Source organism: Chaetodon auriga, chromosome 17 (genome assembly GCF_051107435.1).
Source record: "Chaetodon auriga isolate fChaAug3 chromosome 17, fChaAug3.hap1, whole genome shotgun sequence".
Taxonomy (NCBI): Eukaryota; Metazoa; Chordata; class Actinopteri; order Chaetodontiformes; family Chaetodontidae; genus Chaetodon; species Chaetodon auriga.
This window is the reverse complement of record NC_135090.1, coordinates 16,099,488-16,126,468: the sequence shown is the minus strand read 5'-3', so window position 1 is coordinate 16,126,468 and position 26,981 is coordinate 16,099,488. Positions and strand designations below refer to the sequence as shown.

Genomic DNA, 26,981 nt, shown 5'->3' with positions numbered 1-26,981 from the left:
ATATTAATCTCCCGTATATTAGTGCGTGGTCACATGTTGTGGGTCCAGTTTCCTCGAAGCGCTCTGTAAACCACGTGACGCAGCTCTCCGTGGTGTCAGAGTGGAAAAGAAACAGGTAAATTCAGTCTCTCGCTTATTGTGTGAGCGAGTCGCTTCGTTATATTTTTCCCAATTTAGTAGTATCAGTTTAGGGTTCAGGAATTATATCCTGTTCTAAATCCGACTAGAGGGTCGACAACGAGACCACTTGTCGGTCGGTTGTGTAGCAGTGTCTAATATTGAGCCGGGTTTCTGGTCAGTATCGCCTGTTATTTATTTTCATTTTAGCGGCCTGCAGGCCTACCTTTAGCCTCGGTGATTTCTGTGTCGGAAAGTCCGGCCATCAGGTTATACTAGGAGCCACAGTGATTGTGAATGATGTAGCTAGAATGGTGGTGCAGTTTGTGGAGCTGCAACTTAGCTAACCTGGCTAACTGGCTAACGTTGGCTAGCTATGCGAAACGACGTTAACTAACTAGTTCGTTAATTTAGCATAGCTAACAGTCGTTAGCAGACAACTGGTGGCAGCGGAGTGGCATGGGCGTTTTTGGTTTGGTCGAACATGAAAGCTCCACTGCTTGCCAGTAGCTGATTAGCTCATTAACTTGTTGGCTATCAAGCTAATTCGGCTAACGCTAACAACTCAGCCTCGTATAACCAGTTATCGGCACTCAGTTAGCTGGTTAGCTAGCGGCTGGTAAAGATAGCCTCGTTGTCGCCATGAGGTGAAACCGTGAGAAGCGGAAGCCCACTGAGACTTCAACGCTGGATGCTTTCCCCTCGAGCTAGGTGGCTAGCATTTTGGCCATGTGGCTGGCTAGTGGAACTGGATATGTACGACGGGCCCTGGCTGTAGGCTTGTTTGTGCGCTAGTCCAAACAGGGTTTTACGTAACGTGTGCAAGATTAAAGAGTCGCTGTCGATAGCAAGGTTAAGAGTTTGTGATCGAACAGAGATGTAGTTGGCTGTCTTGAGTGTGTTTATATCTTCTGTCTCCCATTTGATGTATAGTAAGTTGGTGTTTATCTATCGTGTGCACTGAGATCATATACTGTCGGTTCACAATGTAGGTTAACTTAACACCACCAAAGCTATTTTGATACAGAAAGTGTTGCATAATGTTCTGTAGAGGTAAATAAGTTGGCTAACGTTATGCACTTGTAAGCCTTGAGTGCAGCAGCGCCCAGTGCACCGTGGCACTCTTGCTTCCCGGGTCAAACCCGCGGCTAGCTTTGGTTTTAGACATTGTCTGCAGACGGGGCTGAAGAACACCCTTTGTTAATGTTTTCTAGGCGTCTCTGGGAACAAAGTTGATGCTGTCTTCTTGATACCGTTGCTAGCTTCCTCCCACCGCGCAGTAACCTAGCAGGCAGTTTGAGGAAGTAGTATTCAAGTGAACCAGACATATACATGACATAAGTAGGTCATAGTCACAGACCTGTAACGCCTCTCTCACCCCTCTCTTCTCAGGTGTTATTCCTTTGTAAATACTGTTATTTGTATATACTGTAAATGATGACGTCCATGGGCGGGAACCGAGCCCGGGGCAGCTGGGAGCAGACACAGGGCCAGACACAGAGCCAGACACAGCACAAGCAAAGGCCTCAGGTACCTTCACTCTCACCACCTGTCACTCTGCCAAGGTGCACAATGATTGGTACCAGGGTTTTATATTGGCTGGTCAACTATTACTTAATGTTACTTTTTCTGTGTGACATAAAGTTAGTGCTTACTTAGTACACACAACTACAACGAGGGCTGTATTATTCAGTATAACTTAAAGTATTATATGCCTACGACAACATTATGTGCTCTGTAAGAGGTTATGAAAAATGATGCCAGTTACAGCCCTATTATATAGCCTTTTGCTAAATTTCCTTATAATCTCTAGACAAAAGATAGGAATGCACTACAGGTTAATCTGGACTGTTTGTCATCATGGTGTGTCCCTCCAGCACATTGTGTATCTCATTGGGTGCAGTCTGTTTCCCTGTTTTTTGTATATTTTGGGTCATAACTTCCAATGAGATGTTGGTCATTTAAGTTTCCCACGTCGGCAAGACAATTTAAGTGCATAGTTCCCAGTCTTTCTGTGGTCATTTAATGTTGGGATATTTATGCCACAGACAAAACAATCTGTGATATTAATCATGAAGAATGTATATGCAACAGCAGTTTATGCATGCAGTCTAGACTATAGAGGAATAAAAAACTGTGTTCCTTCAGTGCTTTGGTGTACACATTAAGAACAGATACGGTATTCACAGAAAATAAGTCCAAAGACAGAAAATAAGTCCAAAGACAGCAAAGCACAATTGGTAGTTGGGTTGAGTAAGCCTGAAGTGGATGCAGTGTCTGTGTGCACCACCATGACAGAAAAGCATTATTTACTGAAGTAGCTGTTGAATTTTGTATGCTCAAAATTATTTTCGAGCTAGATGTGTGTCCTTTCTTGTGCTTCTGTTTGTTGTAAATGTTGGGTGTTTCACTCCTTGAAACAGGCTACCGCAGAGCAGATCCGACTCGCGCAGATGATTTCAGACCATAATGATGCAGACTTTGAAGAGAAGGTCAAACAGGTGAGCAGATGCACCTACTTTTCTCCTACTTTAGCTTTCCTTTGCAGTTTTTCTTGCACCTTTGAAAATAGATAAGAAGCACTACTTTGTGTTTCAGCATTGTTGCATAGTATGACATCTATTGTGTTTTGCACTTGGTGTGTATATGTGTCTCCTATGCTTTGCAGATTTGGTTTGTCATCAAGCACAGAAAGTCACTGACACAGCATTCAGTATATTATAGTAAGGCTGTGATGTTGGTGTATAGTTCAATCCATAGGAGTCTCAAGACTGTATTGAAATCATGTTACTCTGTGAATAGCCTTGAAATGTGTTGACTAGCTGTGGTAATAAAGGAAAAATAGTTTTAGCTATATATTTTTAAAGCAAAATCTTGTATTTCTCCCTCAGTTATGAGAAAGTGACCAGGCTAATCAGTGTTTCTGGTCAATTTCTTCCTTTGTGCTTTTGTTAAGAGGTTAAAATCTGTATCCGGGTGTCACCCTGGTTATTACTGTGTGCTGCTGTGAATTGAATCTCAGTAGTTTCCTGCCTTTGACAAATTAGTGAACTGCTCTAGCTCATCTCTTAACATGCTCTCTTTTTAATCTTAGCAATGTAGCTTTAGATTTCTTTTAGGTGTCACTATCTAGAATTTGGTATTAAAAATACGTTGTCTGTCCACATTAATGATTAAGTCAAAGTTGAAAAACAAAATCCTAAAATGACATCCATGGTCAGAAAGTTCTTCAAACAGGTCATCAAGACCTTTTGATAAGAGAGTTTGGTATCTCTTTTCATGCTCAAATATCGTGTGTAATAATTTCCAAGACTCTGAAGGAGTCAGGACAATGATGACAGTCTTTATGGAAAGTGAAGCTTGTGTTCAAGCTACTGAAGTGATCAAGATGCTGACTCGCTGCGGGTAGCAGGCGTTCTGTTCTGTAGCTAACCGTGTTCTGACAAATCCATGTTTTTAATCCATGCTTTCTGCATACTTCTGCATAGGAGCCTTTTTATAAATGAGTTGCAAGCAGTGTCAGCCAGTGGTCACCTCTGTGTCTTATCATGCTACTCCACCTTTTCCAGCTGATTGACATCACAGGCAAGGACCAGGATGAGTCTATGATCGCACTGCATGATTGCAACGGGGATGTCAACAGAGCCATTAACGTGTTGCTGGAGGGTAGCCCAGACACTGTGAGTATTGGCTTTGTGTGAGGGCTTAGCTCTGTGGGGGCCAGATTCTGGAGAAATCAGTGCCACACTGGCTTAGATAACTATTATAGTGGACTAACAGTTTAGGGGTAGGAAAGTTTAGCATGGTTTAGACAGGGAAAGAGACAGGGTTTTCTAGTTAAGACAAAGCTTCGTTTAAATGTACAATGGTGCGTGAAGATGACCATTGCAAACACATTTTCTGTACTTTCCTGTTGGTCAGTAGGTCACTTGTGCATGGCCCAATTAAGTAATTATGTTGTCACTGACCCATTAAAAACATATGTTCAATATGTTTATTGCTGTCATGCCTTATCAGTGAAGTTATTGAACTAGAGCTGAAGACAGGAATCCACTGATAATTCTTAGAAATTGTATGTATGAATTGGTGATTCATTTTATTTATTTATTTTTTTATTATTATTTTTTTAAGATATCCGTTATTTAACCAGGGAAAAGTATCATTGAGATTAAAATCTCATTTTCAAGAGTGACTTGGCCAATAGGGAAGCATAAAAATTGTTACAACAATGACCGCAAGCAATCCAAACAGACCAAATACAACTGTCACACACTTTAAATGAGACACAATATCCAACTGAAATACACACAAGGTAATAGTGTTGCAGTTGAGTTTTATATATAAAAGTCAACCACTGTGAAAGTCTGTGGTCATACAGAGTTGGCCATTTAATAGTAGTACACAGAATACAGTAGTATAGAAGCCTCGAGACTCAAGTGCAGCAAGGACCAACTAAGTGAGCCCTCATGGTTGCATGCAAGCTTTGATATAACGGTAACTAGTAGAACATAGGGGGGCATTGAAACCAGACAGCGGAAATGGGTCTTGCCAGCACATAAATCAGACCTGATAAGGGGTTGTCAGCTACGTGAATTGTGAAGATGCAGGCTTAGTGGAGGGACTTTAAAATGAGCAAGTTCAATATGGCTCGCTGGGAAATTACCGACAACGACAGAAACAGAATTTGTTTTACTTTTCACTTTGTAATTTAAAGTAGTTGCTGCCAACTTTAAAGTAGTCAGAAGTAGACTTTACCACATGTTGATGAATTGTAAGAGCATCAAAACCCTTTTTAAAAATAGCTCACCGTCCTGACCAGTTTTCTCAAGCCAATGCCATCCTGACCAGCAGGCAACACTCAACATCCAACCTGTTTGTTTATGAGTACATGTATTTTAGTTTTGATCATATTTTGTAAGGGCACATTATGCTGTTGTTTTGGCAGTGGTCTACAAAACACCCTTAAATTGATCTCTGCTTTTCTTCAGTGGTTGTTTTCTGTCTTCGTGACTCAGTACAAAGTCAATAAGTCCTGGCGTACATTGACTTAAAGGAACAACAGTGTAATGCTGTCTTTATCTCTTCCTAAGGACTCTTGGGAAATGGTGGGGAAGAAAAAAGGGGTGTCAGGCCAGAAGGAGACAAGCCAGGCAGAGACCGGAGAGGAAGGAAAAGAGAACAGGGAGAAAGGAGGAGAGAAAGATGTAGCACGTCGCCGAGGTGGAGCTCCACGCAAGGGCCGTGGAGCCAGCAGGGGACGAGAGTGTAAGTGTTTGCCATCCCTTTTACTTTTAAGCTATCTTTAGAAATACACTTATTTGTTTAGCCTAACAGAGTTACTGATATGCAGAAAAGTGTGTTTTACTGAGCACGTTCTTAGTTGTCGGTCACTGGCCATAAGCCCATTTCTTCAAATCTGCAACGAGCATGCTCAGATTGACAACAGGAGATAACTTCCTCCTCTGACTTTTGATCATTAATCACAACAAATGCTATACTTTCGACCCACGTGTCAGCATACAAGAGCCCTGTGGGACTCACAAATTCATTTGGGAGTTGTGAGTGACAGTAACAGTGACAGTGTCGTTTCGATGAGGTTAAGAATAGTAATGTCTTGCAGGTGCCACGACATACTGAAATAGTCTTTTCGAAAAATGCAGTTTAACAGCGCCGGCATGAAAGCACATTACACTAATCAGAGTAGCATGAAAACATATCTTGGTTTGAAGGGAGAGATCGACGCCTCGTAGATCATCTCCATTATCGACTGCCGCGATGAAGCTAACCCGTGCTGCTCAAGGGCTATTTAAAGGGTTGCAGTTGTATGTCCCTGCCTCTGCCAACACAGCAGTTATTTAATAGCTTTTCATGTTAAAGCTCTTGTTTCTGATGTCCTTCTCACTCTCTCTCTCCTCTTCCCTCAAGTCCGTGGTCAGGAGAATGGCTTGGATGGAGGCAAGGCTGGAGTAGCTGGGAGAAATGCAGAGCGAGGCCGAAGGGGAAGAGGCAGAGGAAGAGGGACTGTGGGTGAGTGTGTGTAATCCTGTTTAGTTGAACTTGTTGATGAAGGAAAAGCATCTAATCAAAATGGGGATGGGGGTGGGTATTTTTACTTTAACTGCTGCCATTCTTGTCACAATATTTGTCAAGCTAAAACACTGAGCTAAGCGCTTGTCTCCCCAGGAGTATCTGGACGGCGAGGAGGCAGATTCTCGGCGCAGGGCATGGGGTAAGGGAACACCTGCGTTGCCTAAAACCAGAAGGCCTTTTGTTCCACTTTTACCTGTTGCCATGGTCACCAGAGAGCAGGACCCCAGCCTATTGTTTAGCCTTAATCCAAAGGAGGGAGGACATACATCAGCCAATGGGATGGAACAGCGTGGGCTGAATATCTCTCTTCAGAGAGTGCACAGTGTCTAAACATTTTATTTAGAGTGAAAGTTTGATAGATCCATTCAGAAGGGTGTCAGGGACCAAATTGGTTAACGTGAAGTGACTCTGCTCTCTGGTCCTGGACGTCGAATAATTCAGTTGTATTTTCCTTGTTCTATTTCACTTTGTGTGTGTGTGTGTGCGAGCGCGCGCATGTGCACAGTACAGAATGTCAGTAGACAAGTTGGCATCTTATACTGACATCTTGACCAGCAGGTTTCATAACAGAGGAAGTACTTCTCTCAACTATGTCGACATTCTTGACTTGTTTCTTTGTCATTTAATGGGCGACATCGTAGAAGTTGTCACAGCACATTTCCTGCTCTTGATGATAAGCGTTCAGGTGTGATGTGATGTTGCTCTGAAGTTCTAGATCTTTAAATCTTTTTGGGCTCTGCTGAAGTAGCACATGTGACATGATGTGGCTTTCTCGAGCAAGGTGAAAGGCTGAGTGGCTTCCTCCCAAGGGATGCCTGAATGTAATTTTCCCTCCTACTGAAATGAATGTGTACCTCAAAGCTACTATAACAGTGCCATAAAAGTATATTTGAGGCACAGTGGCTCAGAAGTAGGCCTGAATGAAACGAAGAGTGTTACACTGCAATTCACAGATGTTTGCTCAAGTGGTGGAGCGCACAATAAGTATAAAGTTACAAAACCCCACGTGTCTTATGGTCTGTGTCCTGTGACGCTGTAAAAACGTCTGACAGCTTTAAGTATATTTGTCGAGTGTGGGCTCAGATACTGAATTGCGTATCTCAAGGAATGCTACAATATGATTGGTTTCATATGGTTGTAAAACAAGCTTGTCTTTGGTGAGCTGAGCGCTGTGGCTTCCCACCTGCAATCGCATGCAGTGCTAGCTGAGGTGTTTTCATATTACCTAACCCCCACCTGCCTCCTGACACACAACACTTCTGTGATTGCTTTTGCTTCTTGCTGCTAGCAGATACAGTTTACCAGCTTGGCTTCAATGTCCGTTAAACACAGCGACTTAAATGAAACTCATGTGGCTTTAAAGGTGGCCGTCTTAAAGCAGATAAGGTCTGCTTAGGTGATCAGTTTATTACAGTGTGATGAGACGATAGTCGGCAGGTTTGCATCTGTGTGGGGGTATCATTGGTACCTTGTGTTAGTACCGTTTAAGATGATGCTAAGGCAGCTTGCACCATTCAAGTCACATACACACAGTACTTAAATACATTAACATAAAAATGATAGCATGCACTCAATCAAACTGAAGGAATACTGTGAGGCTGATCGCACAAGGGAATACTGATGAATACGCTGATCAGAGAGATTTGTTCTAAAATTGTTGTAAACCTTAAATGATTAGGAGGAATATTGAGGAATAAATTCAATATTGCCTAAAAAAATGGTGTTGTCTAGCCAAATGTAGCAGATGTAGAAGCAGAAAACGTCACAGTGCCAAGGATCTCAGACACAAATTCACTCACTCTTTCATTCTGTGGCCAGTAGGAGGAATGAGATCGTTTGGTAATTAGTCTGATGGGCAATGCTAGCTGGATAACATAAAGCATAACCAATGTAGCTTGGTTATTACTACATCACCAAGGCTCCACTGACACCAGTAGCCCTCGCCTCACTTTTGGTATATTCAGAATGCATCCACATTGTTTTAGGTGTGGAAATCATCATGGCTCCAAGAATCAGAGACACATTTAGTGTTATCATTTAATGCAACATGGGAGCTATTCAATCTTTACATTTTTAAAGCTTTTACAACACTGCTTCAGGAGGTCTTCAGTGTTTGGTACTGGGCCATAATAGTGATTTAATAATAGAAATGTTACTATGAGACACAGTTCTTCAGTCTGTCTTTCACCTTGTCGGGAAATGGGTATTGTTTTGCCCGTATATGTATGAAATAGGAAGTATGGGCTCATCGTTGCTGAATCAAATCATGGTTTTAAAAATTGAATTTAATCGCTGTCCTGCAGGTTGTGAGGCTTAAAGTAATGTGGGTATCGTTGGCCATAAGTGCAGCATGTAACATTGCTGCACGCAGTATATCAACCTCTGCCATCGCTGGTGTTGGCTGGTGTAAAGGAGATGCATTCATCATGTAGCTGTAGCTGTATTCACTCGTACCACAGCAATGGTTGGCTCATTGACAGTGCTGCCTCTTCGGGGCAACTGTTAGCTGCCTTTGTTTTTGGATGAAAAAAAACCAAGAGAGGAGATGGGAGTCCCAGTGTGTTGTATCCACACAGGCCTCTCAAAGTTAGTGTTATGCAAACCCCCTGAAAATGGCTGATATTGTAAGACACAGCTAGAAATACTATAGTATAAATGTATTTTTGCTCTGGTGGGGACTGAAGTGTTGATCTGTATTGAACCAGTTAAACAGACAATTGACAACTTTCCTGCTTCACCATATCATTATGAAGCAAATGTTGATAGCACAACATCTGTGTGTACATTGGTTCCCAAAAACCATTTCTGCCACTGAGTACGACCTCCCGGGAAAATGAAGGCTGACAGGCAATCCAGTCCGGCTGGCACCATTTCTGTCTGTTTTAATGTCCCCATTATAGACTAAATGAATGAATGAACTTGTGCTTTTCTCATAATGTGTTCTTCTACTTTCCCCTCCACCCCGATGCCAACCCCTGCTTTAGTTACTTGTTTGCACAAAGCAGTACTCAAACTTTGTTATTCCTCCACCTAAAATTATGTAAATTTCACTTTACATCTATGGTGAACATGCTTCCCTCTTCTCTTATTTCCAAAGTGGTGTTGATTTGTTTCTTCACAGAAATTTGGAGCCAAACAATGCAGCGTGTCCTGTGTTTTTGGTAGTTGCTGGGCTCTGAGGAATACAGAGAGCAATCTGTCTGTATGTGTTTGTCATGTTCAACTTTCTAAGAAAATAACATTGAGATCAAATGAGACTAGCTGACTTAAGATGGAGATTTCTTTTAATGGGGGAGATGTTGAGCGCTGACTGATGCATTCACAGCAGCGTCCTGTATGGCTGTCTGTGTGATGGTAGGTACCATTGAAATTCTACGGTTGTTTTGGCATAAGCTGCATTAATGAAAAGATTACTGCATTTACTCTTGCACAACTGCTCTCATCTAGCAACAGTTTTTTTGTTTGTGGCTGCATTGTGTATACTTGTGGTGACTTGGGTTGCTTGGACTGTGTGTTTACACACTGTGACTAAAAGCACACTGGCTTGCCTTGCATTATAAAGTGACTGACAGGTGTAGAGTGTTTGATACAGGACTGGCACAGGCAGACTGAAGGCATTTTGCTTATGCTGTCGCTTTAGGTTGTGGTCTGAAAAACAAAAGCTTGATCTTCTACATTTGCTTTGTTGTGCTTCTAGTAATTGCCATTATTTTTCCTCTAAAGCCAGATTGATAAGGGGCCCAGATATGATATTGCAGGATGTGAGAGGTGAGTTCATGGCCTGTGGTGTGTCTGTTGTTCTTGCTTTCTGTAGGGATACTTTTGAGTGCCATAAAACAGGAAGATGTGACACTAGATGTTATCAAAATAGAAAGTATTACTCCTCATTCTATGAATAGAATCTGAAAAAGATATGATCTTCCTGTAATGTGATGTTATATCTCGTCACGCAAGCCATAAATGTCCTCAGATTTGCATAGGAAGGCAGCTTGGCTTGACTCAAAAGAAAAGTGTTTTACTCGATCATGTTGCTATGTGGCACCAGCTTTAAATTTCCCAGCATACACGGATGTCTCACATTGTGAAAGATGTGCAGTACCAGGAAAGAGATGTTGACGAGCAACAAAAACAGTGTTAAATGCCTACACCTACTTATTTGCATCTCTTGACTGCACAGACTCTTGAAGACAGTAATGGTTTAACTTCAGTCTCTTATCATTTCCTCTTCCCATCTTCCCGCTTCAACCTGTCGCTCCTTTTCTGAAGTGTTTCTATTAGCTAAAAAGCCCAATGATGATAACAGCAGTGCTGGGGATTTTTTTCCAAAGAGTACTGATGCAATATGCAGGCACAAACCCAACTAGATCACTAGTGGTTTTGATGCTCTTAAGAACTGAACTGGGGTCTGCTTCTGCTTAACATTTTCAGAACTTTGACCTATAGTAGGTAAGTTCAAAAGTGGACCTCAGATTTTTGTGCTTGGGCACCCGGCTGATGTTTCTGGTTGTGTCGACAGCCCCCCACACTCAACTCTCAACCCCCTTATCGCTTTCCTTCACAGAACATTCAACCCTGCTGACTATGCGGAGCCAGCCCAGACAGAAGAAAACTATGGGGGGGGCAGCACCTGGAACAACACAGGAAATGTGGAGCTGGAGGAGGGAGCTAGTAAGTTAATTTATTAAGTAATGTTACCGTCCAGTAAGAGAAGTTAATCTTATCAATGAAGCGTCTGTTTAGCATCCGAACAATCATGTTAAGCATTCTCAAGAAGCTCGTGTAGTAAAGATGAAAGGATGGTTGACTTTCGTTTAAAGGGCACTTTTTTTTTACGCTCTGCCTTGAAGCGTTCGTCATCAAACATGCACTTCTTACAAATACCTGAACCCCACACATACCGTCTCAGAGCTTTACATCCAGATGTCTGTGTGTCCAGGTCACTAAAGGATAATCATCTCTTTTCATTACATTTAACTTTGATCTGCTCACCTCTGTCTGTGTCTGCAGGGTTGGAATACTCTGCAGGAGAAGGAACAAATTACCCGCCCAAGTTTGACTCCGCTCCTGGTAAATCTGCCTTCGCTTCTCTGCTGCTTTTATGCATCCCTTATTCTGTTTGAAGCTCTCTTCACCCATCACAATTAGGGCCTTACTTCTAAATCAACATTGGAATGCTGCACGGCTTTTATTTTTTATTTTTATTTATTTATTGCATGTCTGTTCTTTCTGTTTAAACTCAGTATTTCTGCACAGTCGCAGATAAAGATTCAGTCACGCCAATATTGTCAGTGTTGAACCAATTGTAGAATTAGATTCCAGTGGTGGTTTGCGTACTGTGTCCTGTGATCCAATTTCTCCAGACCGCTGTCGAGTCCAAAAGTCAAAACTCATGCAAAGAAGATAGATATATAAGCATTTCCAATTTTTTTTTTTGTTTTTTTATCTAATGAAATTTTCTGCTTCAGTCCACATTCGTTGGCGTTCACTCTTTCAAAAACAACATTTTCCCTGTGGTCATAAAGCTGTTTGCTCTCCTGCCTGCCTCACACAAAGAGAGACACGCACCTATATTAACAGGACGGTCTATCAGCAGTGTAATAGCACCATAAATTAAAATCAAGACGTCACACAACTCATTTCATAATCATAATCCAGTGAATCACTCGATTTAAGTTGAGGATTTTTTTTAAGGTCATGGCGTCATACAATATGATAACAGACATTTGAAGATTCATTTGAAAAGTTCAATAGAAGCTTTGAATATGAGAAATGACATTCGGTACAGCCCTAATCACAATACTATCGCACTGTTTGTCTTTGACTCACAGGTGCTTGGAGGACTGCCACAGAGGAGTGGGGCACTGAGGACTGGAATGAGGATGTGAGTGTCTCTGGGCTTAACCTCGTGCAACTGCTGCAGCTCTAAATATAACCCTAAGCCAACACCTCTAAAGAAAAATCAGAAGTTACAGCAGATTTTAGCGCAGTTTCACTGACAGCTGGATCTCCTTTTGAATCTAGATGTTTACTTTTGTTCTTCCAAGTATAACTCTTATAACTCTCTCTCTCTCTGCAGCTTTCAGAGACCAAGATATTCACAGCTTCCAGTGTGGCGTCCATGCCTCTGCCTCAAGAGAACGTCACCATCACCAAAGGACAGAGGTCACTTGAGCGCTTTAATAGTCCAGTTAATGCTTTCCAGCAAATTGCTTTTCCCCGAACTGGTTGGAAAAAAAAAAAAAAAAATGCAATTTGCTTGGTTTCACGGTTTACTTGATCAACTGGAGCTGTGACTTAGAATCACTTAACATATCAACGTCAGTCTAACACATGACTTGATAGATATTGATTTTGAGATGATTGATGATTAATTTGTTTCTTAAACGTGAGCTGTTGGTTGGGGGAAGAATGAAATGTAATCTAGTTAATATTTCCACCTTGCCATAGGATTGACCTTGCGGTGCTCCTGGGGAAGACTCCCCCGTCCTCCTCCTCAGAGACAGAAAACCCCCCCATGGAGGCCACCCAGCCCGCCTCCTTGTCCCAGTCACTGGTTTTCAGCAACTCCAAGCAAGGGGTGCCACTGTCCCAAACATCCTCCAACACCCCTTACACCCAGCACAGCATGGTGAGGCTCACACATTTTTTAACTGTGTAGTTGATTACAAGCAGATTTTACTTACTGCAAATGATCCCTTAACTTTTAAAACTCAACCGCTTCCTAACGACACAGGAAGAGGATAGAGCCATGACACTGTGTCAATATTACACCAATGTAGAGCCAGGCAACTATTTAAATAATGCAAATACTGCATTATTGTGATAACAGTGTGTCATAATCTGCAAACATTGCAGGTCAGCATGCTGAGCAAGGGTTTCGGGGATGTGGGGGACCCTAAAGGAGCTAGCACAGGGACCACTGGCTCTCAGTTTCTGGAGCAGTATAAAACAGCCCAGGCACTGGCCCAGCTGGCAGCCCAGCACTCCCAGACTGGACCTCCCAACACAACCCCTTCATCCTGGGACACCAGTGCCACCTCACTGGGACAATATGGTGAGATGATGTCCTATTATAATTACTTGTATATATGTTCCAAGACTTAATATCTCAGTTGAAACACTTCCTTCAATCCCCTTGAACATCCCCTCAACATCTTTCTCCAGATATGAAGACTCAGCCAGAGTCTGCGGTCCATACGCCCTTTACAAAGCGGCAGCCTTACCAGGCTGCCACCTCAACCTCGTCCATGTTGGATGTTTTCCTGCAGGACAAAGGCCTGCCTCCTTCCTCCTCTGTCTCCTCATCTTCTTCCTTACCCCAACAAACAACATCCTCGCCCCATGCGGTGCCTCCGCCTGCTTCCTCCCTTCCCAAAATGGCAGCAGTTCCTTCTCTAGGTCAGCAAGTTTCCCCAAGTTCTTCAGATGCCCAGAGTCCACTGCCTTTGCAGCAACACAAACTCAAACAGCAGAAGAAGAGGACCTCTATTACAACAAAGGTAACATTCAACATTAAGAATAATAAGTTCTGGATGGACAATCGCTTAAAAAGTGTTCGAATCCCTCTCAAAATAGTCAGAGGGACACTTCAGGAGTACATGTTTACAAAAGCACCGTGTTGCATGAATGCAATGTCTTCTTTCTTAATCTTCCTCAGATTCCTGCGATGGCGGTAGAGATGCCCGGCTCAACAGACATCTCAGGCCTCAATCTTCAGTTTGGGGCGCTGCAGTTTGGGTCAGAACCGGTTCTACAAGAGTACGAGTCCGCCCCTACCACTGCAACACCAGCCAACCAGGTTCAGAACAGTCTCTACACGAGCCCCAGCAGGTTGGTACATACCAGAACACAACTGTGCAAAGGTGTACACAGCTGTAATGTGAATGTTTCGGAAGAGATTTCATATCCTGAACAGGTCGAAAGAAACTGTTTGTAGTTATCTTTACAATCTTTATTTAATGTCCTTTATTTAATCTTTATTTAATGTCCCTCATTGTCCTACATGGTGACATCAGGCATCAACAAGACTCATTCTTTCAAACAACACAAAAGATGTTAGTAAGATCTTATAATTCAGTAGCAGAGGACCTTGCTGGACAAATGTGCGTGCCACTGTTGAAAAGATTACTGTTGGCAGTGAATATTTTATTGTACCATTTTTATTCGTGCAGTTGAAGTCTTCGTATTTTTTTCCTCTCGTTCACCTTTTGTTAGAAGTCATAATCATTTATGAGTTAGTAAGTTTTTATCAATCATTAAGTCAGAACCACTAATTGTTCTCTAAGAACACCATCAAACTTGACTTTGATACATTACAATCTGCAGCGAGTCAACTCCAGCTCTCTCCAACTCCAGCCAGATGGACCTGTACGATCAGAGAGCACCTCAGACGCGGCGCTACCCCCCCTCAGTGTCCTCCTCCCCTCAGAAGGATATGCAGCCCAAGGTAAGACCCGAGCTTCCATGTTTTTCATTTAAGCCGATAAAACCTTTAGTGATGTGCTAGAATAATGTTAATGCTACCTTCAAATGGAGGTCGTGAGCTTGTGGTTTCAACATGGGATATGGATTCATCTTGTGAACACAGTAAACACGACCCCATTGAAAGGCAGCATTGCAGCAGTGATTGGTGTGGACAAAATGCTCGCCCACCCCGGAGCTCAGTACTTGTGAAAGGCTTTGATTTAATACACGTCTCCAGTTGTAAGTATCAACCGTAAATACTGTCTGATTAAAAGCTTCATATGCAGAGCTCCACATGAATTGCATCCACAGAGGTCACAAGTCTTCAAGCATCCTAGAAAATGATAAAGATGATTATAGTTTGATGTATGTTGTCCCACTCTGTGCATTGAATGTGGAAACAATAGGATGCCCTCTACTTCTGAATTAAACACGTTTTGTATGTTTCAGGGGTCTCAAGGTTTAAAGTCCCTCTTTAATCTGGGTCAACAGACCCAGATCCTTCATCACTAAACTCATTTACTGATCATAAATCCAAAGATTATGAAGCGAGCAGATGTTCTTAATAAACTGAACACTCAGTCAGTGCCAGTGGTGTGACTCTATCCCCTCATTGTTCCAGCTTTTTGTTGTTTTCTGAGTTTGCAGCGATTGTAATGCGCCTCTGGTTTCAAACCTGACCTGCAGTTAAAATGCTCGACATATAAAACAACCCCTTAGTTTCCAAGAGCCCGGCACACTTCAGCTTCTTATCAATGGCCTGTTTCCATAGAAACCAGTGAGCTCACCTTCATTGTTGGTTTTACAGAACGGCTTCAGTTCGATACAAGCAACACAGTCTGTGGAAGGTAAGTGTGTGTTTACAAAGCTCTTTTTTTTTTTTTTTTTTTTTTCCTGAAAAGCCTTGTTGAAATGGTCTGAGATCACTCTGGATTGGAATCTGTTCCAGAAGTCTCATGTGTCTCTCCACAGCTGCAGCGGGCTCTGCAGTGTCGGTGAAGCCGGCCTCTGATTCGGTCACGCAGGCATCTGTATCCAGCATGGGCACTTTGACTGACAGCCCCGCCTCCTTGTTGACTGCATCCAATCAGACATCCATTAGTGCTCTGGGGCACAGCGAGGACCTGCCTCCAAGCACCATTCCACCTCCTCAACACAACAAGTGAGATGTAGCCAAATTAACACGTGTCATATAGTAGTAATAATAGAATAAACCGTTCAAGTTTCTCTGCATCACTGAATTAAGATGAGATTAACTGCCTTGTAAAGTCGTCGTCAAACACACGTCATTGAAACAGAAACAACACTCACAGAAACCGTCGTGGTCAGTCTGTCCACTCTTCCCTCACTTGCTCTGGTTTGATTGAAATAAATCTTTGATTCACAGAGCTCGCTGAACGTGAGTCTGTTGCTGAGCAGCGGCTCTCATTCATCCTTCGGAGGCAGTCAATTAAATTACCAAACTAAAACGACAAAATTCAGCTAAAAAAAACAAGCAGCCGTGGACGGAGCCAATCGCAGATGTTCGTCCAGTTGCCAACTCGACTCTGAACCTTCCTGTCTTTTTTAACTTTTTTTTTTTTTCTTTAAACAGCTCTCACCCGTCACAACAAAACAACCTTGCACCATCTTCAGTCCGGACCTCCAACTCAAGCTTACTGGTCAGTTCTTCATGTTTATTTCTGTATTTCTACCCATCAGGTGGATCGAACATGTTGTCTTTTGCTCTTTACGACCATTGAAAGAGAAGAGTAGATTTTTTTTTTCTTGAAACCAGACAGACAACATGAGTTGTGTGAACAGGCGTATGTAGAACGATGTACCTCCCTTTATCTGTGTAAGCCTTTTCAAAGCTGCATTTCCTGTGATGGCAGTTAGACTCATTAGATGTCCATTCACTCTAATGGAAATGTAATCTCATCAATCCTAACCACATGTTTTTCTCCTCTTCCTTCCTGCCTCTACAGCATCCCAGCGTAGACGGTGACTCGAGCCTGCACTCCTCCTCCTTTCCTTCCTCCGTCTCAGCCGTTCCGTCGTCATCAGTCCCCTCCTCCTCTTCCTCGGTGGCTGCTGCGCAGGTGTCGCTAGGGGCCCCTCAGGCCTCTTCGGTGGGCTCTGCCACAGTTTCAGCCCCCTCCGGCCTCGGCCCCGTCAGCAGTCTGGCCATGGGCCTCAATACTGCCTCCATGGGTGCCCCAGCTGTAGCAGCCTCCACTATGTCAGTCTCCACGACGGGTTCGGCCATTCCTTCTTCAGCTACTTCCTCATCCACACGTGGCTCTGCATCATCCTCAGGTTAGACATGAGCACAAGCACAAAGTTAAAAAGACACTTTGTGAAATGAAAAGACATTTTAGCTTTTCCTTTCCTCTCATGTTGTCTGCCTTCCGTATTTTAATTTGTGCTGTCAATATGCAGTTAGCTTTAGCGGTGAGTTAATTGTAGCCTTGGTCATTTGCTGTCAGGGCTTCACAGTTCTGAATAACTTGTCGGTAAAATGGACTGACAGGATTATATATATGTTCATAGTCGGGTTTCAGCATTGCTGCCTGTCTGTCTTAGCAGTTCCTGCTAGAGTCGGCAGAAAAACAACAAATAATTGTAAGAGAGCATGAAGTGGAGCTTGTTTGTTGTGTTAATGCTGTTGTGGAATCCCTCCTTTTTGATCAAAGCCATATAATATTGAACAGGTGATGAATGATTACCTCTAATCTTCTTGTGCCTGTGAGAGCTTGTTGGTCATGGTGATCTATAACTGTGCAACCATTATGGATGTCTGTGTTGTCGATTCAGAAAATTGATTTTTTTGGCAACTTTCTGCAGTTTAAATATATTTTGCGGTGCTGTTTCAGGTGGTTGTATAAATCTGTGCTGTTACCCCGCAGTGGTGCAACTATGGCAAACGATTGCTTGGGAAGTATTTGCTTTTGACAGCAATCATGTTTTCATTAAAAATCCGATAACAGACTGTGACCCATTACTTTGTATACGTGCAGTGTTTTTGTCAGAACTGGGCTGGATACGTTGGTTTCCATTTCCTCGCAGTCATTGTTGGGGGGTTTCCATGATTCTGACTCATCAGCTCTCAGTTTGGTTGCTCCTCTGAAGCTTTTTTTTTTTTTTTCTCAGGGTCTCTCTCTCTCTGTCTCACGTTAGATTTGTTTTCATCTCTGCTCTCTCCGCCGGTGCAGAGTTCATCACGTGGTGTATTGCAGTCTTGTCATTTACTGATGCAGCTTACGGAGAATGGTTGATCGTGCTGCCCTTCTTTGTTTCTGTAGTTGAAGTTGTGATTTGGCAAAATGATGTATTTTTACATGTTTTTCATGGCTTTGTGTTAACAGGGAAAGCACCTCCAAACCTGCCACCCGGAGTGCCCCCTCTACTGCCCAACCCATACATCATGGCTCCTGGACTACTGCACGCCTACCCTGTAGGTTTCTGCCAGGGTCAAGTCAGTCTTTGCACAGCCTGAGCTTACCAGTACTTACCAGAGTTCATGTTATATAACATAACTATGATATAATAACATGGTTTTCTGGCACATTTTGTGCTTCGTCTCAGCCTCAGGTGTACGGCTATGATGACCTACAGATGCTGCAGACAAGAATACCGCTGGTGAGTTTTGTTTTGTGAAAAGTGTAAAACTGCTGCAGTAAAAACATTATGTGCACAAATCATTGCTTCATGGTCTATATTTTTCATTTTTTTCACTATTTTTTTGTCTCTCTCTCCAGGATTATTACAGCATCCCTTTTGCAACTCCCACAACAGCACTGACTGGCAGAGAGGGCAGCTTGACGAGCAACCCTTACTCTGGTGAGCCATTCTCTAACAACTATGTAAAATGATAATCCTCACAACAAATACAGTCGGGTATTGAATTTACTTTTTGTTTGTTTTTGTTGACATTTGTAGTCCAGTATGTCCCCTGCTAATGATTCTGCTGTTTAAGTATCTGTTGCTGTGGGAGATTCAAAATGCACCTCCCAACCACCTAAAAGTTTACAGTTTTCTGTGTGTCCTTTGTTTATTCGTGGTGATATTTATACTTAAACACTTTCACTAACCTCCTGCCAACCTCCCCTTTCCTGTATTTGCAGGTGACCTATCGAAGTTCGGTCGAGGTGATGCATCGTCCCCGGCTCCAGCCACCACATTAGCTCAGACACAACAGAACCAGACCCAGACGCATCACACCACACAGCAGCCCTTCCTCAATCCTGCGCTGCCGCCTGGCTACAGCTACACGAGCCTCCCATACTACACTGGCATGCCGGGCCTGCCCAATACGTTCCAGTACGGACCTGCTGTGTTTCCGGTGAGAAAACTCAAGTCTGGCTAATCTGGTGGCTTTCATCACAGTTCTTCTCTCTCTTACCAAAGCATTTGTCAGTAATACAGTTAAAATGGGAAAAAAAACAGGGTGTTGCAGTGCATGTTGATTTAAAATGGTGTTCCTAACTGTTGCACTGGTGCACATAAGATTTTCAGCAGGGAGCACCAGTGCTACCAGTGGAAAAAGTTAGTCTCGGGTTCCCTTTCTGTCTGTTCAGTTTGATGACAGTACATGCTGTGGTGTCGTTTCTGTCCAGGTGGCTCCTACCTCGTCAAAGCAGCACGGTGTGAATGTCGGCGTCAATGCATCAGCCACACCCTTCCAGCAGGCTAGTGGCTATGGTTCCCATGGATACAGCACTGGTGAGGCACTAAACCATGTTGAAACGGCATGTCTAGAGGGGTCATGCAGGTCCTGCTCTACATACTACTTGCATACCAGTAACTGCCGATTCTCGCACTGAGCCCATTGATTTGTCACTTGTGCGGAGTGCATATTTCATTCGAGCTGTGCAGCATTTACAAGCATAAACATGATACTGGTGCGAAGACGTTTGTTATGCTTGTGTCAAGGCAGCTGTTAATGGTTCATAGAACATTCTTGCTCGCTGACTCTCACGTGAACTGTTGAACTCGAAGTCTTCAAATTGACGATTGAAAGTTCAGGTTTCGCTCTGTCAGAATGTGCATCTTGTTTTCTTTGCTGTTTTTATGACGTCAAGAAACGTCTGCTGCTTATATTAAATGGCCTCATGATAAAATGTATGAAACTACCATTTCAACAGAGTGGTATTAGGAAGATGTGCTTGAACAGGGGCGCCTGGCGATACCGGTTGAAGTAACAGAGGGGTTAGATTATTGGTCTTCCATAGCTTGCTTTGCTCATTCCAGAAAGCGGAGTTTGCCCCAAGGCTTCACCTTCCACCACATCTCCTGCACACACATTCATCTTAAACGCACCAACAAATGGCACACCCATCGTCCTCCCATGTTTCCTAATATCCCTTTGAGCCCAGTTTCTCTCAGCTGTTTCATATTCTGGCAGTGGCCTTCTGGTGTCTACTCCATCACTTTATATTCCTTTTTTCTTTTTCAGTGATACTGTATTTTACATTCATACTTTAATTCATCACTCAACATCCACCTTTGGTCACTACATGTGCGACACCTATTTGTTCTAAGCTGCACCATCTGCTGCTTTCTGCCGTCACCCAACTCAAGCTCACTCTCCAACCCCAACCCTCCCTCCCACACACACACACACACCCTGCCTGCCCCCTCACTTCCCCCACCTCCTCCCCTCAGACTTGGGTCAAATAGTACTTGCAAATGACGTTGGCGTTGAATCTGACCTGCTTGCTGTGCCGGATGGGCAGGCTTTACCACACAGGACAATGCATTTGGTGTCAAAGTTCAGATAATTGCAGTAAAGTATACAGACATCAGTATAGCTCCTAGAGGACTTGACACTATTTGTATTCTCACTGTTTGGTAAAACCTGTTCATGTGGTGCACGGTTTCAAACAAAACGCTATGAATTATTTGCAAATGCTATCTGAGGCAGGTCTGCTTCCCCTGCCTGGTGTGTCTAACGCTGTGGGCTGCGGCTGTGTGTCTGACTGTTGCAGGCTATGAGGATGTGGGCCAGGCTTCAGGGAGTGGGGATTTCTGTAAGGGCGGATACGGCACTGCCGTGGCCGCTGCCGCTTCTGCACAAAACAAGCCAGCCAGCTCTGTCACCGGGCCTGGAGTCGGTGAGTGCCGCCACATGCCAGATTAAAACGACAAGAAAAAAAAAAAAAAAACCCTGTCCCTCCCGTCTTCCTCCTTGTGTCACCAACCATCCTTCTCCCCCTCTTTGCTCTTGTTCCTTTGCCTCATTGCTGATGAGCTGTGCCTGTGGGAAGACCCATCACACGACATACGCTTATAGACAGCCCAATGCAGCCTGCCTCTCTTACAAGCCTCGTCTGCCATTCTGTTACCTGTTCTCTTCCAGAGCAACTCATCTACAATCCAATCTGGTTTATGTATCCCAGACAGTTGCACTGCGTAATTATCAGCTTTAGAGTCAAAAATGTGGCAGGTCACAAGAGCTGTGGCTGCCATGAACTGATGAGTTTCTCTGGTTGATGATCCCATTTTCCCTCTGTGTTGCTTGCTCTTCACTCATGTTGTCATTGCTGGTATGTCCGTCTCCAGAGTATCAAGTTCACTGTCCTGTGGGTGAAATAGGTTTCAATCAAAGAGAGAAAGGGCAACAAAATGTCTCGATCAAACTGCGCTGTGCTATATAGGAATGTGTGTGGATTTGTTTTAATTATTATTATTGATTACGCTTTCAGACATGCACCTTGTTGTAAGTTTGATGGGAATTTTGTATGTTGGTCTCATGTCAAAATAAGCACCCGAGGAACATTTCTGTAACACAAGTCTGGATCAAATGGCAGATGGCATTAATGCAAGGGTGACACGGGCACACAGGGATGAGCGGCTCTCGCGCTGACGATGGACGTTATTTACGGTTCCAACAGCAAAATGAATTTAAAAAAATCCATCATTGATGCAGCCTGTAAAAGAACTCAAAGCACTCTTCTTCCTTAAATCGTCACCACAGTTTTCTAGCTTTCGATGCCAAATATCGCATCACCACTGTGGCTATTTCCATCACGGTCATGTCTTAATAAAGCTATAAAGAGCATTTACATAACTGACGGAATGAAAGTCATTTTAAGCCACTTTGATAGATACAGAACATGGAGCCAGCAATGAAACATGTTCCATGTTTGCAAAGGGCTCAGCACAGACCCACTCTTAACATTAATTTTGAATTTCATTGGTATTGACATTAGCAGTCAAAATAGTTTTTGACAGGGCTTTCAAAACAAATTGAAATGACGTGTTGAAAAGGGGTTTTGAGAGTTTAAAGGGTCAATTACATATCGATTAAATCTTGTTCTTTAAGTTGTGTCCACACTAAAATATGAAGTAAGTTTTGGACTTGTCACTGCGACCACCTCCGGATGATCTTCTCATCTCCTTGCTCCCAAAGTTTGCCAAAAATCAAACGTTGAGGGACTTTAAGGAACTAACATTTTGTCATGTAAATGTCACTAGAACTGAGTCTTGGGAATATGAGTCTCTTCCTGTCCAGTGTCCGTCTTGTTTTGCACATCAGTTGACCCTGTTTTGACAGTGTGTGCCAGAACAACCACAGCAGAAACCACCAGATACAGTCAGATTTTAACCACTGTGGCTGACTGGAACTGATACACTGCAACACCATCTTTCTCAGCTCTCTCCCTCCTCATCTCATCCCTCTTCATCTCCTCACTCTCTCTGCTGTCGTCATTGAAGGGAAATTCTGCAGAAATCATCTATGAACGCTGACACGTGTTCATACTTGAACTTTCCTGGGATTCTCTTTTGTTTTGTGATACATGATCACTTTTTTTCTCAGACACTTGAATTGGAGAAATTGGAGATATTATCATAGATATTAGATTCCCAGTTAGAACAACATGGTAGCAAGTACGCTGGAGAGAATCTGAGTATAACCATGTGGCCGGTCATGGTTTGTTGGTGGGTGTCACTGAAGTCTCCTTTACATGCTCAGCTTTTCTAGATTTTTGGACTGATTTTGTCCCCTGTCTCCTCTGTCTCTGCAGGAGTCTCTGTGACGTCAAGCAACACGGGGGTACCAGATATTTCAGGGTCCGTTTACACAAAGACGCAGGTAATTACAGATCATACGTGGTTAGATGAATATTTGCAGCCTGTCGTCAGAGGAAAGCCCCCCCCCCCCCCATCCATACATATGGTGAAACTGCATTAAAATGACATTAGTCAGCCGCTGAAACAGACCTAATACAGTTTGCATCAAGCAAAAAATGTCTGTTCTTTGTCTCCCTTCCTCCTGCAGTCGTTTGAGAAGCAGGGTTTCCATGCCGGCACGCCAGCAGCTTCGTTCAGCCTGCCCTCTGCTCTGGGGAGCGGAGGACCCATCAACCCCCCGGCTGCCGCTGGCTACGCCCCGGCGCCCTTCATGCACATCCTGGCACCGCACCAACAACCCCACTCTCAGATTCTGCACCACCACCTGCAGCAGGATGGACAGGTAGTGCACGCGCTATTGTTGATGTGTTTGTCTCCATCCTTTGTGCAGGTCACACCTGTGGTTCAGTTCAGTCAGACTCTCTGTCGGGTTGGACGATTGTTTCTCTTTTCAAATCTAATAGCTCGGGTTTGGGGGGAATTGTGTCACAGCACGCCAGTGAAATGCCAGCATGGACGACTTAGTCTGAAAGAAAAACGTAACATCTTGTTTTTGGGGATATTAAGGGTTTTAACCAGATGCCAAAGGTGAGCCTAAAGATATTACACAGCCTATCTGCAAGCTGTTATATGGCATTTAAAAAGGAGTGTGAACATTTTATTTAACATTAAAGAAGCTGTGTCTCCAGTTTAAACAACCACTCTGTGTATCACATTAATATCACAGTTCAAATCATATCCATAAAATGAGCTACTCTTATGGAGCGCAGAGCAAAGCTTTGGCGAGCAGGCATATGAAGAGCAGAGATGCGGTTGTTAGATGGAAAAGAGACGGCAAAGTGGTTCATAATTGAGGATTTAAAATTCGCTCGTCACTGGTGCTGATTAACAGAGCTCAGCAGGAGGACGTGCCGCTCCATCAGAGACATCTCTAAATGCGCAGCAGGGAGCAGATCTAGAGATTATTTTCATAACATCTTAGCTCTGATAGTAAGTTAGTTAAAATCACCCAGTGTCAGTGTAGGAAAAGCAGTCATTTATCATCTCTTAAGTCATCGATTAAGTATGATCCCGATCACCAGTCGGCAAAAGACTGTTAACTCATTTATTAGACAGTTTTCATCACTGTTGTTTTGCATCAGTGGTGCTTACATGTGCCTGTGTGGAGAAATCAGATTCTGGTGACTCCACTGCTCTCTTCACCGCTCACTAAGAGCTATCAGCACTATTAGTTGAGACTGCAGCTGCAGAGTAACTGCTGACAGGTAGAAAAAGGGCAAAAAAGGGATGTTTCGTACTCTATTACTACAAGGGGAAAAGTTCCTGTGTGTGCACTGTGCACAGCTTTCACACCAAACCAGAACTAATGCAACACATTTCATGTAAACGTGGTGTGTAAGTGAAGCGAATTCCCGGCCCCCGGCCCTGTGAGCCTTTTAAATTCAGGTGAAAACAGCTGCACTAACAATGGATAAGACAGATTAAAAGAGAGCACAGTGCATGTGTCTGTGTATGACTGTGCCTTGTCAGACCGGTGTGAGACAAACTCTGTCCTCTCTCCGCAGAGCGGCACTGGACAGCGCAGCCAGAACGCCTCCATTCAGCAGAAGTCTCAGATCAACAAGTCGGCATACAACAGCTACAACTGGGGGGCAAACTAACATCCACCGTCGCAGCCCCCCCCCCACCCCACCACCACCACACTGTTGACAGAAGCCAGAAGGGGGCTCATCACTCCCTCCGCAAAACAGTCTCCACATATATACTCCCTCTTCCTCCTGCAGAGATTCCCTCCCCAGTCTCTTGGCCCAACACTCCTGCAGCTCTGACCGCGGTCAGAGGAGGTGCTGTGCCGAGAGAACGAGCACTGTAGTGATGCATGGATGGGTGGGAGGGACAGGAGGGGCTTAGAGAGAGAAGGGAGAATGGAGCTTAATGGTTATAGAAATACACCGCCAAGAGGTGAAATATTGAGTGTTGGGAATTTGTATCGTGTTAACCCCCACCCCCGCCCCACCCCTTTTTTCTTTCACTTGTATGTAACATAGAACTGTTTTCTAAAAGAATGAATGTGTTTTTTGTTTTTTTTTTTTTGTTTTTTTTTTTGTCTTTTTCCCCTTTTTTTTCCTTGCTGATGGGGGAGGAGTGAATTAATATCTGAAGGTGGGGGGGACAGGCTGGTTTTGTATTTCTCACCCTCAACTCCCCACTCCTTAATTTTGATGGCAAGTCTTCCCCCCTCCCACACAAAACACCCAAACACAATAATTTGCTTAATTGCTGTTAAATGTTTGTTTTTTGTTTTTTTTTATGTCATTTTAAGTTTGAAGAAACAATTCTCTAAATTGGTAGAGTTGTGAAGTTTATTTTTTACCAAATATAGATATATTATATATAAAGACATATAAGCGAGCTCACTGGCTTGGACTGTGAGGAAAGCGTGTTTGTCATGTGACTGCGTGCATGTTTGTACACACGGGGGCTGTGGGTTGTGTACTGTGCTTTGTTTTCTGCTTAGCACAGGATTTTTCATGATCCGACACTGTACAGTAACTGTTCCCATGAAATATAAATATGTTGCATAAAGGTCCCAGCTATTCTGCAAGAGATGTTGAGAATGATTTCCAAGGCCAATACACACCCAGTCTGCCTTCCAGTGTGTTTTATTTTTTGTCTCTGAGGCCCCCCCTCCTCCCCCACCTCCTCCCTGCTCCACCACCTGTCCCCCATTATAAGGAAACCTGCAACATTGAATACTGATGGACAGAATTGTACTATGGGTTTTTTTTTTTTTGTCAGTGATTTATTTTTTCTTTTTGTACTGTGCGTTTTAAAAAAAAAAAAAATTTAAATGGATAAACTTGTCTTGTACATATATAAAAAAACACAAGTACTGTAGTCCCTGTTTGTTCGATGGCTTTCTCCTTTTCCTTCTCAAATCCTTGCAGACTTGTTAGCTTTTTGTTTCATATATTTTTTTTATTTTGTAAAAATATATAAATATTAAGTAAATAAACAAGAAAAAGACATTTTCATCATTTTGGATGTGAATGTCTTTTAAGAAACTATATTTGCTTCTCATGTGGCTTGTAAATACAGCAGCATCTCTTCCTCCAGCGGTTTGACAGGGTTGATGTGTGTGTTGCTCTTGAAACATCAATTCACTGATTCTTGATATCAGCGGAACAATGAAGTGACAAATGCTGGAAGAAAAAGCGTGTGCCATCAAGTGTTTGGCACAAGTGAAACCATCTGACTCACAGGCTTTGGGTTTGGTTTCTATTATCTAACAGACTCCAGAGGATCAGCATTACCGAATTAAACTCCAAACACAGCACTTCTCCAGACATTCGCTTTTTGTTTGTTTACGAGATGCTTTATGTGATTGACCGCTCGCTGCTGAGCAGGTTGGACTAACTATCTAGATTGTCAGCTAAATAACAGGCCTAAAGAATGAATTGCCAAATATATATCCTCACATTGTGATTAGTCATGCTGCTGCGCCCGACAGGAGACAAACGTCCTGTTTTCATCATGAGGGGTCGTAGCTCAGGTGTGAGGTTATCAGATGTGAAGTAAAAAGCAGCATTTTGGGTGACTAATCAGTATTCAGACAGCTGACGGGATGTCAAGAAAGATCAGCTCTATGGCAAAAAGGGATTTGCATCCAGATTTTTTTTAAACTGTATTTTTTGTTTTTATTTATTTATTTATTTTTGAACTCACAATGCCTAATTAACCCATGTAGTCATTAATTTCACAATTAGCTATGGCATAAAATAGCCCGGGTTTGACTGACCGCATCTTGGAATGTTTCGCACCGATGGAGCGTTGTTGCTACGAAACAGCAGTCCGCTTTAACGTAAACAAACAGAAAGTGGAGGAAGTATTCTGATCTTTCACTTTGGTCTTAGTACCTCGTAGACACACTCCGTTACATGTTTAAGTTCTGTAGTCGATTTTTTTTTTTTGCTAGGTAAAATTTCACAAGTATTATCAGGTTATTGTATTTCTCTAGAATTGATAAATTATTAAAAAATGTATGTCTGAGAATGGCCTTTGTATATATTATTACTGTTGCATTAAGATGCAGCAGCATTTCAATGTTAGTTAACTTTATGTACTGTTGGGTGCTTCAATAACTGGCCTATATTTATATGATCGTGTTTTGTATGTAAAATCTTACAAAGTAAACC

General features: G+C 43.0%; 1 protein-coding gene across 8 annotated transcripts; it reads left to right on the top strand.

Moving 5' to 3' along the window:
• Positions 1–63: 63 nt before the first annotated feature.
• ubap2l (ubiquitin associated protein 2-like) lies at positions 64–25,855 on the top strand. Of its 8 annotated transcripts, none has more exons than XM_076754295.1 (30): positions 64–115; positions 1,510–1,647; positions 2,541–2,618; positions 3,687–3,797; positions 5,208–5,382; positions 6,043–6,144; positions 6,301–6,346; positions 9,931–9,975; positions 10,769–10,875; positions 11,215–11,274; positions 12,036–12,088; positions 12,284–12,369; positions 12,655–12,835; positions 13,063–13,261; positions 13,372–13,706; positions 13,865–14,037; positions 14,533–14,653; positions 15,479–15,518; positions 15,643–15,832; positions 16,265–16,331; positions 16,638–16,968; positions 18,018–18,106; positions 18,238–18,291; positions 18,411–18,492; positions 18,777–18,994; positions 19,269–19,374; positions 20,640–20,765; positions 22,680–22,747; positions 22,934–23,128; positions 24,351–25,855. In XM_076754295.1, the coding sequence occupies exons 2-30, from the start codon at positions 1,552–1,554 to the stop codon at positions 24,444–24,446; spliced, it is 3,630 nt and encodes a 1,209-aa protein (XP_076610410.1). In that variant the 5' UTR covers positions 64–115; positions 1,510–1,551; the 3' UTR covers positions 24,447–25,855. The 8 variants fall into 8 exon arrangements, with proteins under 8 accessions (XP_076610410.1, XP_076610413.1, XP_076610417.1 ...); XM_076754296.1 differs by lacking the exon at positions 64–115 and adding an exon at positions 124–294 and having other exon boundaries at positions 14,563–14,653; XM_076754294.1 differs by lacking the exon at positions 64–115 and adding an exon at positions 124–294.
• Positions 25,856–26,981: the final 1,126 nt, after the last annotated feature.